Raw genomic sequence first — 17,131 nt, 5'->3', positions numbered from 1 at the left:
AAACAATTGTCAAAAATGGTTTCTACATGTAATTTAAAAAATTAGTTAAAAAAAAAGTAAATAAAAGTATATGTGAGAAAGGCAGCAAGGTGATTCAGTGGATTGAGAACCAATCCCAGAGGTCCTAGGTTCAAATCTTGCCTCCGACACTTCCTAGCTGTGTGACCTGGGCAAGTCACTTAACCCCATTGCCTAGCCCTTACCACTCTTCTGATACTAATAATCAATATCTAAGACAAGAGGTAAGGATTAAAAAAAAAAGAATACATGTGACTGAGTGAGTTAAAGAATATATAGGAGTGAAGCAGAGCATGTGATTGTGTGTGTGTGTGTGTGTGTGTGTGTGTGTGATTTGTATTCAAGGTAGAGGCTGCTGGGAGTTTATAAATACTATATCTCTAAAGCAGATGCTCAAATATCTCTTTTGTTGAGAGTTGAGGAGGCAGGGCATTTTCTTCTAATGTCCTCTCTGACCACAACAGGGAGGCTCCTTGAAGGCAGGGCCTTAAGCTCTTGTTACTCCAAATGCCTAATACTAAAAACAGCCTTAGTTTTCCCTCTAGGAGGAAAGCCCATGAGCCCCCAATTCCAGCCTGTTTCCCCATATATCATGTTCCTTCAAATCAGGTCAGGATTCTGGCTAAATCAAGGAAAGTGGATAGGAGTGCCTGGTAGGGTCCCTGCCCCCTCCCTCTGCCTGTCAGCCACTGATCTGTTCTGTGTTCCTATAAATATTTACAAATCCCAGTTGCTGAGAAGCAAGACATCTTTCCTCTGGCTGAAGCCCATAGGCTGTAGATTTAGCAGAGAGAAACTAGCAAGGATGGGAGGGAAGGATGGAAAGCAGGAGTGGGGGTGGGTATCAGGACTCCAGGATCTAATGTTGGATCTGTTTGAGTCATGGAGATCTAGACTCCCCAGATCTAGAAAGGTCCTTCCATCTCTCTCTCTTACGTGGTACCCACATCCTCTCTCCTACCTGATAGAAGCCCCTGTGGCAGCTGTCTCCCTTCTTCTTTGAACTACCAAGGTCCATCGTCCTGCCTCTAGGCAGAGATGATACATTCCTCTCCCTCAGAGCAACTAGCTTCCCTCTCTTTTAAAAAAAAACTAGAAAAATCTCTTTGGGGTCCAGTGTTATTATCTTAATATTATCCTCAGGACACCCCAATTAACTCATCCACAACCTTCTAGATCTTCATTCAAATCTGGGCTTAAATATTCACTAACTGTATGATCCTGGGCAAGTCACCTAAACTGCCTACCTCAGTTTCCTCAGCTGTAAAATGAAAATAATAATAGCACCTTCCTCCCAGGGTTTTTGTGAGGATCAAAAGAGATGTTTGGAAAGTCCTTAGAATAATGCCTGACATAGTAGGCACTAAATAATCAATTACTTTTCTCTTGATCTTTCTCAATCTTTTCCTTGAATATTTCCTGAATATTTGAGCGGATTATCACCTTGTTTTACAGCTCTCTACTTTGCTTATCTTTCCTGGTATCTTACACTCTTATTAGACTGTGAACTTCCTGGGGGCAGGAATTCTTTTCTCTTTTCTTTTCCTTTCTTTCCCCTTCCCTTCCCTTCTCTTCCCTTCCTTTCCCTCCCCTTCTCTCCCCTTCCCTTTTTCCTTTCCTTTTCTTTTCTTTTCTTTTCTTTTCTTTTCTTTTCTTTTCTTTTCTTTTCTTTTCTTTTCTTTTTTCTTTTCTTCCTTGATTTGATTCAGATTTTTCTGGGATTAGTCAGGAATCAATGATTTGTTTGACTTTTTCAAAGTTTGGTAAAAAAAAAAAATCCTGTCTCCCCCCAATTCTAATGAGTTATTACAAGTGTTAGTCCCTCCCTGCATCCCTCCCCTGCACTGGCAGGTCAGTTTTTACCTTTGGTACTGTGAAATTTGCCCTATCTCTCTAGCATTTGAATCAGACTATTCTTATTTTTAAATCATATTGTTACATTTAAAAAGGACTTTGAGATATTTTACAATGTTATATATGTAAAATCTATATCAAATTGCTTGCTGTTTTAGGGAGGGAAGAAAGAAAGGGTGAGAATTAGGCTTAAAAAATTTTTTTAATCCCCAAGGTTAAAATTTTTTTTTCATGTAATTCAGAAAAAATGTTATTTACAAGTAATAATTTAAAAAATATTTTGCAATATAGCCTAGGCAGTATCAGGTCCACAGAGTGCCTAGGATTTGCGATTTTAGGCTCCTTCTACAATTTGATAAGTTCTTTATATTCATGTCTACCTGATCCAGCAGCTTTTAAAAAAATTTAAAAAAAAATGAAACATTGCCTTGTTCACCCCTAAGAGTGATCTCTTAGGATCAGATCTGCATGGTTTTGCACTCCTGGGCATTTTCCAGAGATCATAACAAAGATTTGAAAGCTTAATCCACCTACATGCTTAGGAAGCTTTATTTATTTAGTTTTTACAACTTTGAAAAATTATGTATTTATGTATTTATTTTTGCAAAGGCCTTATCTAAATATTCTCTATTTTCCCTCCATCTAGAACGCAATCGAAGGCGACGATGTCAGGTAGCCTTTAGTTACCTGCCCCAGAATGACGATGAATTGGAATTGAAAGTTGGTGACATCATAGAGGTGGTAGGAGAGGTAAGCAATCTTATATGCAGAATGTGTGATATCAATTTGCTTAGTTCTTAGAAGTTTAGTTTACTAGAAACCCATCCATATAAACTTCTTCAATTATTTCTCAGAACACACATCCATGAAGAGTCAGTTGGGGAATCAGGCTATTTTAGAAGGTGGTCACACCTTAACAGGCCAGTGAAGTGGCACAGGAGATGAGAGTGCCAGTCCTAGAGTCAGGAAGACTCGTCTTCCTGAGTTTGAATATGGCCTCAGATACATATAAACTGTATGACTTTGGGCAAGTCACTAAACTCTGTTAGTCTCAGTTTCTGAGCTGTAAAATGGCAAACCACTCTAGGATCTTTACCAAGAAAACCCCACATGGGGTTCATGAAGAGTCAGAGACAACTGGAACAACAGCAACAAAATAAACCATTTATTGCTCATTCTTGGGGTACCCCTTGCCGCATGTCTTCCTGAGAAGTTGGGACATTGACTGTTATTTCCTCTAAATGGGTAAATTTGGCTGTCTTCTCAATGGTCCTTGACCAAAGCCATGGAAAGAAGATCACTAAATCATCTAGTCAATGGTAGTGATGATGATGTGTGCAAAGGAGGGAATTTAATCCAAACTTAATGTGTTATAATAAATCAGCTAATCCTGCCTTTGATTTCTCCCTGCAGTGACCTTTCTCTGGCCATCTATAGATGAGGGCTGTGCCGTAGGCTGCTTTTTAGCTGGTGAGGGACATGGTGTCTCTTTCCCTTTCCTAGACACCCTCTCTAAGGTTGGGAGTGACTTTTGGTCAAAGACCATTTTTTTTTCTGTGTGGCAACCAGTCTGGAGAACAGTTATATTTATTTGTTTATTTATTTGGCAAATTCACTTGATATAGAATGCTATCTCTCCTTGTTAACTCAGGTGCATGCAGAAACATGGTATATGACAACAGCTTTTGCCTTAGAAACCTGGGTTCAATTTCCACTTTTGAAATTTATGGTTATGTACTAGGACAAGTCACTTAATGTTCTCTGAGCCTCATTTTCTTCAATCAGGTACCATGATGGATACAGTGCTGGGCTTGGAGTTGAGAAGACCTGAATTCAAATCCAGTCTCAGACATTTTTAGCTGTGTTCCCCTGGGCAGATCACTTAACCTCTGTTTGCCTCAATTTCCTAATCTTTAAAGTAGTGATAATAATAGCATCTTACCAGGGTTGTTGTGAGGATCAAATGAGATGATAATTATGAAATGTTTAACATTCCAAGTGATCTATAAATGTTAGCTATTATTATCATTATAATATTTATTTATAGTTACTTCCTTAATGTTCTTGTGAGGACAAATCATTTCTACAAATATGTATAAAATATGTTAAGGCATATAAAATGCCATATAAATGCTAACTATTCAGCATTTGGGTTCAAATTATTTTGGTTCGTCCTCACTTTTATTTTGTCATTCCCAAATTAGTTTAATTAAAATCAAGTTAAATTAGTTTCATTAAAGTCATTATTTAGCACTTATGTGCCTGGCATTGTGTTAAGTCCTAGAGACACAAATAGAAGTAAAGATAAAGAATCTCTGCTTTCAAGGAGTTTAATCTTCTAATGAGGAAAGATGAGACATAAAAGGGAGCTGAAAAATGTGTGCATGGTGGCAGTGGGCTGGAGATAGGAAGTATCCACAGAGGGAGATTATGGCTAAGTCCAGAGAAGTGGAAAGAGAGATGGACATCGTTGATTCTTCCTTAAAGTGGAGGTTGTGAGAGGAACTTCCCAGATAAAGTGAGCACAAGCACTGAAGGACCTTTCTGGATGAGAAGATAGCTGAGGAATGGCAAACTCTGGAAAAGTCAGAATAATAAGAGCTGAGAGAGGAAAGAAAGATGATGACCCTAGACCTTTTCTTAAAAAGGTAGAAGTCTAATCCTTTACTACTTTAATATGCCTCAAATCTGTTGATAATCTAGGATCAGTATCAACAGTCAATGTCAACCTAGAGAAAATCAGGCAGGGGGGGGACATAGAAGAAAAAAAACAATGTGGTCTTTTTCTTAATCTTTGCAGAAATCTGTGTTGATGAGAGAAATCAATCTATGGTGGGTAGATGCTTATGTTATGTTAGCTTAAAGTTAAGTTGAGAAACAAAGAAGAGACACATTTGATACAGTGTAATGGAAAGAGATTTGGTTTTGGAGTTAGAGCACCTGAGTGCTGGATCTATAATTTCTTTCTGTGTAAATATTCTATCACCATAGTAGAAATATGATTCAGGTTGGAGTCACAGGATCTGACTGAGTTTAAATACTAGCTCTGCTTTACTTCACAAACTTTGTAACTTTGAACAAATCATTTAACCTTTCCTGCCCTATTTTTTTTAAGTTAAAAAATAGAGTTGTTGGGTAACATAACCTCTAAGATTTCTTCTAATTCTAAATCTGCAATTGTCTAGCTGCCTCAATAATTTTGGCATATGGGCAATGGCAATGCAAATGGATTGGAGGAATTAAATTTGAGGGCAAAAATTATTTCTGTAAACTACTTATGAATATGGGAGCCCAAAGATTAGAAGATTTTTAATCTTTTTTTGTGGGGGGGTGCTTATGGGCCTCTTCCTCTGTCTAATGAAGCCTTTGGGTCCTTTTCAAAATATTTTTAAATGCATGAAATAAAAAAAAGATTATAATGGAAACCAATTATGTTAAATAGTTACCAAAATATTTTTAGAAAGCAAGTTCATGGAATTCAGGTTAAAAACTAAGCAGTCTGAATATTATAAGAGAAAAAGAAATCTCTTGATGGCCTCTCTGTTTTTCTTTGTTGCTATTTTCCTTAGTTGCAGTTTTGTTTGCTTTATGTATTTATTTTAGGATATTTGAAAAGCAAATAGTTTCACTCAGGTCTGATTTTCCTTTTAGGAATACTTCAAATGCCTCTCTTTTTATTGAATGTCCGTTGTTTTGCTTTAATGGTTAGGTTCAGATTTGCATGATATGTCATTCTGGGATGTATCTTGAACTTCATTGCTCTTTAGAGCACATTATTCTATTTCCTTCAGTGATTTCTGATGGGTGTATAATCCTTTTGGGTTCTATGAATTTCCTTTTCTTTAAACACGAAAGTCTTTCCCTTGATCACTTACAGAATTTTTTGTTTGTCATTGGAATTGCTAAATCAAACCATTTTAAGTCTTGAAGTTTGTCGCATAGGGTTTGTTGTTTCTGGAGATTCTCTCCAGATTTTTTCAAATGGAATTTTGTTTTCTACATTGTGAAAAGAATTTAAAATCATACTGTGGTCTACACATTAGAAGTTTTGAAATATTTTGTTATTTTTGCATTTTGGTGTTTAGGTTTTTTGACTTGTCATATTCTTATGGAAGATTTGTAATCCTTAGTTTGTCTCCATATATCCTTTCCTGGAAATCAATATATTTTGTTTATATAGAGATAATATTTTCTTCTAATTGTTTTTTGTTTCTTCTTCTCATTTGTCTTTTGACATTCCCAATCAATTGCTTTCTCTTTTCTTTCTTCAGTAAGGTCTGCTACTATGGTTTCAAGTTTTTTTTTTCCTTTTGCTGATTATTTCTGCTGTGTAAGGCTATAAAATATGTTTTCACAATTCTTATTTCTCTTTAATACCAATAGGTAATTCTGTTGTGGTTCCATGCTCCATTTAAAATTAATAGGCATTTCTCTATGGATCTACTTCATCATTTTCTTTGGTCTTATGAAATTTATTTATAGATTTCTGAACTCTTTTACTTGTGGTGGAGGATATGTTCCTTTCTGTTACTGATATATTCCCTGTTGGTTTATCTGCTTATATGTAAGGTCTTTAACTAAATTTTATTCTACTTGAGATCTCTGATCATTTTAGGCTTTTCCCCTGATGTTCCCTTGTTGCTCTTTTTCTGACTCCTTCCCCTTTGAATCCCAATTCTGTAGAGAATGGACCTCACACATCTCAGCTTCCTCCCAGACTGGGAAATTTATATTTCATCAGCCTGTATCTGTCCTATGTGACTTCTGGATGGATAGAACCAACCCAAACTGGATGCCAGTGCCTAAGTGGAGCATCATATACCACAGCATCCCGTTCTAGTTTCCTTTCTTCCCTAGTTCTTTGAGTACTGTCCCAGCCAGAGCATATGCCTTTTGATTTTCCAGCACTGGAAAGGAAGTAGTGTGTGGAAAAGTTGAATTCCATGGCTAGTTTGACTGTTGGTACTAGAGCATGTTGTCCAGCAAGCAGATGAGGAGGTGCTAAGTGAACAAGCTAGGGATTGGGAAGTCACTTTTTATGCTATTAGTTCATCAGGTTTTTACCTCCTTTAAGTTCCTATGGGTAAATGTAGAGGAGAAAGCTGACATGATGTTATCTCTGGAGCATAATTTGTGTTTTAGAGAGGCTTGAGAGGTTATGTAGATCAGAGAAAATGTCTAGTCATCCATATAATTGTTCTCATGACCTAGAAGTCAGAGTGTAATCTTTAAAACAAAATCAGTGTGGATAAACATTTCAAATTGCTGTAGAATTCATTGTCATAAATATTGTCTAAATATTCTGACATTGAAATTTAGTAGAAAATGTAGTCTCATTAAGAAACCAAAGGAAGAAAATAGGAATTTAGAAAAAAGGAAGTATAGCACTTCAGAAGTTACAATCTGCATCCAAAAGTCTGTCTCTGTGAATAGATTTACAAATGAAAAAATAAAAATATTTTTGTTGGTTTCTCACAGTTATAGTATACTTATGGCAGCTGAAAGATGAAATGACTGAGGGAACAAAGGTTTGAACTTCTGAGAATTTCAGTTTATTAAGCAATATGTACAAATTTTTTATTAAACTGGAACCAATAGCCTTTCTCAGCTTTGGCTCTGGATCCTGATTAGAGGGAGAGATAGACTTTTATACATTAAAGACAATTAAATAAAGCCAATTAGTTAAAATGAAATAGTATACCCTTAAATAATATGAATAAGTAAAAATGTAAACTTCTTGAGAACATGGACTGATTTTATTTTTGTCTTTGTAATCCCAGCATCTAGTATATTGCCCAGCAAACGTAAGTGTTTAATAAATGCTTGTTGAATTTGTCTTGAACTACATTACCTTTCAAGATTTGGTGAAAGAAAGAATGTATAGTATATAAAGAGTGAAAAGAGACATAGTGAGTTCTACATGAATACTTGGCCTAAAATTTAGACCCTAAATGAACTAGATCTATAGAAGGAAACATTTATTTGGGGTCATACCCAAAATGTTTATTTGTTTTACGACTATGGTTTCAAATTTTTGTTTTTTTAAATATTTATTAATATTTATTTTTTAGAAAAGTTAACATGGTTACATAATTCATACTCTTACTTTCCCCTTCACCCCCCGAGCTCCCCCCCCTTGGCTGATGCATATTTACACCATTTTTAACATGTGTCATTGATCAAGACCTATTTCCAAATTGTTGATAGTTGTATTAGTGTGGTAGTTTCGAGTCTACCTCCCTGATCATGTCCGCCTCAACCCATGTGTTCAAGCAGTTGTTTTTCTTCTGTTTCCACTCCTGTAGTTCTTCCTCTGAACGTGGGTACTGTTCTTTTCTATAAGTCCCTGAGAATTGTCCTGGGTCATTGCATTGCTGCTAGTAATGAAGTCCATTACATTCTATTTTACCACAGTGTATCCATCTCTGTGTACAATGTTCTTCTGGCTCTGCTCCTTTCACTATGCATCAATTCCTGGAGGTCTTTCCAGTTCACATTGAATTCCTCCAGTTTATTATTCCTTTGAGCACAATAGTATTCCATCACCAGCATATACCACAATTTGTTCAGCCATTTCCCAATTGAAAGACATACCCTCATTTTCCAGTTTTTTGCCACCACAAAAAGCGCGGCTATAAATATTTTCATAAAAGTATGTTTAGCTATGACCTCTTTGGGGTACAAACCCTACAATGATATGGCTGTTTCAAAGGTCAGGCATTCTTTTATAGCCCTTTGAGCATAGTTCCAAATTGCCAGCCAGAATGGTTGGATCAGTTCACAACTCCACCAGCAATGCATTAATGTCCCAGTTTTGCTACATCCCCTCCAGCATTCATTACTCTCCCCTTCTTTCATTTTAGCCAATCTGCTAGGTGTGATGTGATACCTCAGAGTTGTTTTGATTTGCATTTCTCTAATTATTAGGGATTTAGAACACTTTCTTATGTGCTTATTGATACTTTTGATTTCTTTGCCTGAAAATTGCCTATTCATGCCCCTTGCCCATTTATCAATTGGGGAAATGCTTGATTTTTTATACAATTGGTTTAACTCCTTGTATATTTGAGTAATTAGACCCCTGTCAGAGTTTTTTGTTATAAAGATTTTGTCCAAATTTGTTGTTTCCCTTCTGATTTTGGCTACATTTTTTGTTTGTACAAAAGCTTTTTAGTTTGGTATAATCAAAATCATTTATTTTACATTTTGTAATTTTCTCTAACTCTTGCTTGGTTTTAAAATCTTTTCTTTCCCAGAGATCTGACAGGTTAACTATTCTTTGTTCACTTAACTTATTTATAGTTTCCCTCTTTATATTCAAGTCATCCACCCATTCTGAATTCATCTTAGTGTAGGGTGTGAGATGTTGATCTAAACCTAATTTCTCCCATATTGTTTTCCAAATTTCCCAACAGTTTTTGTCAAATAGTGGATGGTTGTCCCAAAAGTTGGGCTCTTTGGGTTTATCATACACTGTCTTGCTGATGTCACTTACCCCAAGTCTATTCCACTGATCCTCCCTTCTGTCTCTTAGCCAGTACCATATTGTTTTGATGACTGCTGCTTTATAGTATAGTTTAATATCTGGTACTGCTAGGCCACCTTCCTTCACATTTTTTTTTATTATTTCCCTTGATATTCTTGATCTTTTGTTATTCCAGATGAATTTTGTTATAGTTTTTCCTAACTCAGTGAAAAAGTTTTTTGGTAGTTTGATAGGCATGGCACTAAATAGGTAAATTAATTTGGGTAAAATGGTCATTTTTATTATGTTAGCTCGTTCTACCCATGAGCAATCAATGTTTTTTACCAATTGTTTTTAGATCTAGTTTTAATTGTTTGGAAAGTGTTTTGTAGTTGTTTTCGTATAATTCCTGTGTTTGTTTTGGTAGATAGATTCCTAAGTATTTTATGTTGTCTATGGTGATTTTAAATGGTGTTTCTCTTTTTACCTCTTACTGCTGTGATGTGTTGGAAATATATAGAAATGCTGATGATTTATGTGCATTTATTTTGTATCCTGCAACTTTACTAAAGTTGTTGATTATTTCTACAAGCTTCTTAGTTGATTCTCTAGGATTTTTTAAGTAGACTATCATATCATCTGCAAAGAGTGATAGCTTAGTCTCCTCCTTGCCTATTTTGATACCTTCAATTTCTTTTTCTTCTCTAATTGCAACTGCTAGTGTTTCTAGTACTATGTTGAATAATAGAGGTGATAATGGGCATCCTTGTTTTACTCCTGATCTTATTGGGAAGGCTTCTAATTTATCCCCATTGCATATGATGTTTGTTGATGGTTTTAGGTATATACTGTTTATTATTTTTAGGAAAGGTCCTTCTATTCCTATACTTTCCAGTGTTTTCAATAGGAATGGGTGCTGTGTTTTTTCAAAGGCTTTTCCAGCATCTATTGAGATAATTATGTGATTTTTGTTTCTTAGATTGTTGATATAGTCAATTATGTGGATGGTTTTCCTAATGTTGAACCAACCTTGCATTCCTGGTATAAATCCCACCTGATCATGGTGGATGATCCTCTTGATCACTTGCTGGAGTCTCTTTGCTAGTATTGTATTTAAGATTTTTGCATCTATGTTCATTAGGGAGATTGGTCTGTAGTTTTCTTTCTCTGTTTTTGATCTCCCTGGCTTTGGAATCCGTACCATATTTGTGTCATAAAGGAATTTGGTAGGACACCTTCTTTGCTTATTATATCAAATAATTTGTATAGTATTAGGATTCGTTGCTCTTTGGATATCTGATAGAATTCACTTGTGAATCCATCAGGCCCTGGCGATTTTTTCTTAGGGAGTTCTTTGATGGCTTGTTCAATTTCTTTTATGGGATTATTTAGGTATTCTATTTCTTCTACTGTTAATCTCGGCAATTTGTATTTTTGTAAATATTCATCCATATCTCCTAGATTGCTATATTTATTGCCATATAATTGGGCAAAATAGTTTTTAATGATTGCCTTAATTTCCCCTTCATTAGAGGTGAGGTCTCCCTTTTCATCTTTTATACTGTCAATTTGGTTTTCTTCTTTCCTTTTTTTTATTAGATTGACGAGTACTTTGTCTATTTTATCTGTTTTTTCAAAATACCACCTTCTCGTCTTATTTATTAATTCAATAGTTCTTTTACTTTTGATTTTATTAATTTCTCCCTTGATTTTTAGTATTTCTAATTTAGTTTTCATTTGGGGATGGTTAATTTGCTCACTTTCTAATTTTTTAAGTTGCATGCCCAATTCATTAATCTCTGCCCTCCCTAATTTGTTAATATATGCACTCAAGGATATAAGTTTCCCCCTGAGTACTTCCTTGGCTGCTTCCCACAGAGTTTGGTAGCATGTCTCATCATTGTCATTCTCTTCAATGAAATTGTTGATTGTTTCTATGATTTCTTCTTTGACTAGCTGGTTTTGGAGAATCATTTTATTGAATTTCCAATTAGTTTTTGATTTGCCTGTCCAGGTGCCCTTACTAATTATTATTTTTATTGCATTATGATCTGAGAAGGTTACATTTATTATTTCTGCTCTTTTGCATTTGTTTGCAATGTTTCTATGCCCTATTACATGGTTAATCTTTGTGAATGTACCATGTGCAGCCGAAAAGAAGGTGTGTTCCTTTTTGTTCCTATTCATTTTTCTCCACATATCTATTAAATCTAATTTTTCTAGGACTTCATTCATCTCTCTTACCTCTTTCTTATTTATTTTTTTGGTTTGATTTATCTAGATCTGAAAGAGGGATATTTAGATCTCCCAGTAGTATGGTTTTACTATCTATTTCCTTCTTGAGATCTGCCAGTTTCTCCTTTATGAATCTGATTGCTATGCCATTTGGTGCATACATATTGAGCAATGTTATTTCCTCATTGTCTATACTGCCTTTTATCAGGATGTAATGATCTTTCCTGTCTTTTTAAATCATATCTATTTTTACTTTGGCTTTGTCAGAAATCATAATTGCCACTCCTGCCTTCTTTTTCTCATTTGAGGCCCAAAGGATTTTGCTCAAGCCCTTTACCTTAAACCTGTGTTTGTCCACCCAACTCATATGTGTTTCTTGTAGACAACATATGGTAGGATTTTGGTTTCTAATCCACTCTGCTATTTGATTCCGTTTTATGAGTGAGTTCATCCCATTCACATTCAGAGTTATAATTATCAGTTGTATGTTCACCAACATTTTGATATCCTCTCCTAGTTCTACCCCTTCTTCTTACACTATTTCCTTTTAATCCGGTGGTTTGCTTTATGCCAGTAACCCTTGTCCCCTCCCTTGATTTACTTCCCTTTCTACCCCCTCCCTTATTATTCCCCTCTTTTTATTTTTGAGTCCTAATGAATTCCCTCCCCCTTCTTCTGCCCTCCCTTTTTTGACCTCCCCACTCCCCTGTTCCCCTTGGTTTATCCCTTCTGACTTTCTCAGTAGGGTTAGATAGAGTTTTATATCCCAATGGATATAGCTACTCTTCCCTCTCAGGGTTAATTCCACTGAGAGTAAGGTTTAAATATTACCTCTTAATGCTCTCCTCCTCTCCTTCTTATAATAGTATTCATCCCTTCCCCTTTCCATGCCCTCTTTGTGTGTAATAGAATATCCTATTTTTCTTTTTCATTCTAGTTTCTCTTGGTGTCCTCTATTATTCACTTCCCTCTTATCCCCATATCATCTTAGATCATAGTGAAGCCCTTAAAGAGGCAAATTTAAAAAATACAAGTTTTCTTTCTTTCCCCTCTGTTTCTTATTTACCTTTTCATGTTTCTCTTGATTTTTGCGGTTGGGTATCGAACTTTCCATTTAATCCTGGTCTTTTCTGTGCAAATACTTGGAAATCTTCTATCTTGTTGAACACCCAAACTTTCCCCTGGAAGTATATAGTTAGTTTTGATGGGTAGGTGATCCTTGGTTGTAGACCCAGTTCTCTTGCCTTTCTGAATATCATATTCCAAGCCTTGTGGTCTTTTAGTGTGGAGGCTGCCAGATCCTGTGTGATCCTGATTGGTGCTCCTTGATATCTGAATTGTCTCTTTCTGGCTTCTTGTGAAACTTTTTCTTTTACTTGGAAGCTCTTGAATTTGGCTATTATATTCCTGGGGGTTGTCTTTTCTGGGTCTAGTGTAGAGCGTGATCTATGTATCCTTTCAGTGTTTATATTGCCCTCTAGTTGTAGAACTTCAGGGCAATTTTCCTAAATAATTTCTTTTAGTATGGAGTCCAAATTTCTATTAATTTCTGCTTTTTCAGGAAGACCAATATGTTCTCATATTGTCTCTTCTAGACTGGTTTTCTTGGTCTGTCATTTTCTCATTGAGATATTTCATGTTTCTTTCTATTTTATCAGTCTTTTGACTTTGTTTAATTCTTTCTTGCAGTCTTGAGAGATCATTAGCTTCTAATTTCTCAATTCTAGCCTTTAGGGACTGGTTTTCCCCTATAATCTTTTGGTTTTCCTTTTCAATCTGGTTATTTCTGGTCTTCAATTTACTTGCCTCACTTTCCAATTGTGAAATTCTGCCTTTCAAACTGTTATTTTCTTGCCAGATTTTTGTTTCTAATTTGCTTACCATTTCGTTTGATTTTGGGGCATCTTTATCAAATTGGAAGTTTCTGTCGTCTAACCTGTTAATTTCCTTTTGAACTATTTCCCACTTCTCTCGCCAAATCTCTTCCATCTTTCTCATCATCTCAGATTTGAACTCTTCAATAGTTTGTGACCAGTTTTCATTATTTTGGGAAGGTTTGGGTATGATTACTTGTTTGTTCTCCTCTGCTGTTTGCTCTGTTGTCTGGATTTTATCAGTGTAAAAGTTGTCGAGTGTTATAGATTTCTTCTTGATGATCTTTTTCTTTTGGTGTTCTTATCTCTGGCTTGCCATTGTTAGCCCTGCGCCCTGTCAGGTTTATCCTCACACTCAGGGTCTGTCTGTGCTCTTTAGGCTCCTGAGGTGTCAGGTCTAGTTGTTCTCAGGGTCAAGCCTCCTGGTGGTCCCCTTGCTTGTTCCTCTGCCCGAGGTTCCTTTAATAGTCTCAGGGTGCTGCTTCCACAGTCATGCACCCCTCTGAGCTGGGTCCCCACTCAAGGTCTGAGCCTGCCCTCAGGATCCGAGTCCTCATCTGAGCTCACAATCCGTGTCTGAGCTTGCATCTGCTCCCGTACTCATGCCTTCGCTGAGGGTCTGTGTTCAAAGTCCGCACACATTCTTTAGCCTCTTGGGGTCTTAAGTCTTGCTGTTCTTAGGAGTAGGCCCTGGTAACCCCAGGTAGCTGCCAAGGACTTAATGCGTGCCCCAAACTTGCTCTAACTCTTGTGAGCTGGCTTTGGCACTGTAGGTGGTATGAGGTGTGGGAGGAGGTTGGTCGGCTCGCATTTTAATGAGAGCTGTTTCACTCCATTATAGCATGGAAATGTCCAGATTCCATGTACCTCCAGTGTTGCGCCCTGTTGTGGGGTCCCTTTGTTCCTCTGGATTTGTTTTTATGTCTTCTCGAGAAGTCCTATATGTTTTGGTTAGTAGAGGTTAAGCAGCTGCTTTTTACTCTGCCGCCATCTTAACCAGGAACAAATCCCTTAGTCCAGTTTCAAGTTTTTATATTTTGTTGATTATTTTTTATTGGGTAGGGAGAAATAATTTGTTACAAGGAACTGGTGAGTGGCAGAGGCCAGGCACAATGGAGTGACAGTGACAATAAAAAAAAAAGAAAATATCAATAGTTTTTAGAAATGTGAAAAGTAAAGTCCCTTATTCTTTAAAATGGATTTATTGGGAATTGTTAAATTCTTAAATTGCTTTAAAAAATTACCCTTAATTTGCCATTTAAAGGTTGATCCAATGTAAAGGTTTCATGTATATCTGGTTTGGGAAGCTTCTATGAATATTTTTGTTTCAACTTAAAATTCTTTGATTCTTATCAATATAATTACCTCTAGAGCTAGGCAATTCAGGTGCAGTCACTAACTTATAAAGTGCTAACAAATTTATATCTTGATATATTATAAAAGGTAAATGGGTAAATCTCTTCATCATTTGTCTTGATTTTTAAGGAAGAATGGTAGTAGGGCCTTATTTCCTTTGATATACATCTAGGCTTTTGATTGCTGGACCACACAAGAGAGGGGAGGAAATCAGTCAATACAATTAGGTGTTGGTTAGTTATTGTTTAAGCATGTTTGGAACAACTCAATTTCCCTCTTCTTTACATCAAAATAAAGAACCTCACTTTCCATATTTTAAAAATAATTTGTTGATTTCCAAAAACTTTTTAGTCAGTCTCTTAAAATGTACATAATTAAAAATGGGTATTTCTTTTCCAGGAAAAGGATACTTGGAAACATATGCTTTACCTAATCTAACCCAAACAGAGTAGAGCCTAGATTCCACTTCTGTAACATGGGAATAATAATGTTCGTACTACCTACCAGGTTGTTGTCAACCTTTAATAAGATTCATAAACATAAAAGCATTGAATTGTTACTATTCACAATAAAGAAACCAACAGTGTCTATTTAAACATTTCAGGAAGATCTTGGTTAGTGTTACAGGTCATTCATGAGAGTTTAAGATTGTAGCAAGTACCTTTATGAAAGAAATTGACTTTTAAGAAAATAAAGCTGAATTCATTAGTCTGTATGCTTTTTTTAGAATACCTCTGACTCCTTGATGTCAGCTGATCTGTCCCTGAACTGATAACAAAGCTATAGCATTAGTTTCTCTGTTTGCCTTGTTATTTGTTGATTCCCAAGTTAGTGCAAAGAATAAATCCTTTTGTTACCCACTTATGACAAGTAGTTGGCTTACAAGCTTTAAATAGCTAAGGAGGGCAATTGTAAACTGGAGCCAACCCAAGGAATTATTCAATAAAGACTAGAAAAGAGGGGGGATTCATTATTTCAAATTCTGAATAAATTGACTCTGAAACTCCAAAAGCCATTTTAAAAAGGAACATTTTCAAAATATACTTTAATTCACATTGTATTCCCCCCGAGCCATCTTGGCATGGTGATTATTCTGGGTTCTTGAAGGCTGTGCTAATGGAGAAGCAGCATTTGTGTCCAGCAGTGGACCATCTAGTTAAGCTCAATGAAGCTGATTATCAGAAAAGTAATCCCAATAGTATGTTTTGGTTTTTTTTTTTCATTTTGCCACAGACAGAGGACACAGAGGTAGAGTGAGCCCTGTTAGTGGACAGGATAGCCACATGATACTGATAAAAATCATATTAAGTATACTGCCTGCAAATGATTCTGTCTCCTTAGAAATGAGAATGAATAGGGGAAGGAAGGAATATTAGGAAAACATTATGTTAGCAAACCTAGGCTATAGTACTTCTCTCTTAGCTGTAAGACCTCGATAAATCACTTAAACACTTCAGGGTCAGTTTCCTTCATCTATAAAATGAGCACTTTGAGCTACATAATTCCTTGGTAATCTTCCAACTCTCAGATTCTTCAGTTGTGTGATTCTGTTCAATGAAAGAATGGTAGTTTAAAAAGAAGGATAATTAATCTCAAAACTCCTCTTACTTGAATTATTATAAGACATGGGAGAAGCAGGATTTGTAGAGTGAAAGAATATGGCATTGAACAGCTTTTATATAGCATCTGTAATGGAATATCGTGGCCAAAACTTTCTGGCATGGTTGGCATAACTCAGAAGGCTTTAAGTCTCATGCCCATCAAGCTTATGATGTAGGATGCTGTGTATCTCACCCAGTGTGCAATATGTGCTTGGTTGTACAGTTTAAATCTCCCCTTAGCACATCCAGTGGGGGTAATAATATATCTCTCATCATTTCCCTGTTTGTCACTGTGCACACACTGTGGTGTCACAGCAATATTGACAGCTTGAGGGTGTTGTTTAAGTGAAGATATATTTTGTTTTCCCAGTAGGCAGCCCACAGAGCCAATATATCAAGAGTACTTCCCAAAGGTATTTCTGCCTTGAACTGCTTATTATTGGTTAGGTAGAGTTGGGGGAGAGGAGTTGGGGGAGCTCCTTTCAGAGGCATTTTGTCAGACCTAAATCAGTCTTCACGGTATTGTGAGTGCATCTTGGTATTATTTCAAGGCCCTCCTTAGTTGTTGTCTATGGGAAATCCTTGATTTTCTTCCACCTGGGCTGTGATTCTGGAGAAATGGAAGGTAATTTTGTGGTTCATTTATCTAGGACTAGAAAAAAGGGTCCCCTCCATGCAAATCTCCTAAGAATTTTGCAATTAGATTCCTAACTGATTTTACTGGGTAC

The 17,131-nt window shown here is 36.2% G+C and overlaps 1 protein-coding gene across 1 annotated transcript in view; it reads left to right on the top strand.

Moving 5' to 3' along the window:
- Positions 1-17,131, top strand: part of SH3KBP1 (SH3 domain containing kinase binding protein 1) — a 466,672-nt gene that overhangs the window by 221,944 nt on the left and 227,597 nt on the right. Inside the window, exon 4 of the mRNA XM_044670134.1 lies at positions 2,519-2,622. Coding sequence (XP_044526069.1) covers positions 2,519-2,622 — 104 coding nt within the window. The remainder of the gene's footprint in view (positions 1-2,518; positions 2,623-17,131) is intronic.

Source organism: Gracilinanus agilis, chromosome 3 (genome assembly GCF_016433145.1).
Source record: "Gracilinanus agilis isolate LMUSP501 chromosome 3, AgileGrace, whole genome shotgun sequence".
In the NCBI taxonomy this organism is placed as follows: Eukaryota; Metazoa; Chordata; class Mammalia; order Didelphimorphia; family Didelphidae; genus Gracilinanus; species Gracilinanus agilis.
This window is presented reverse-complemented; position numbering and strand designations above follow the sequence as displayed.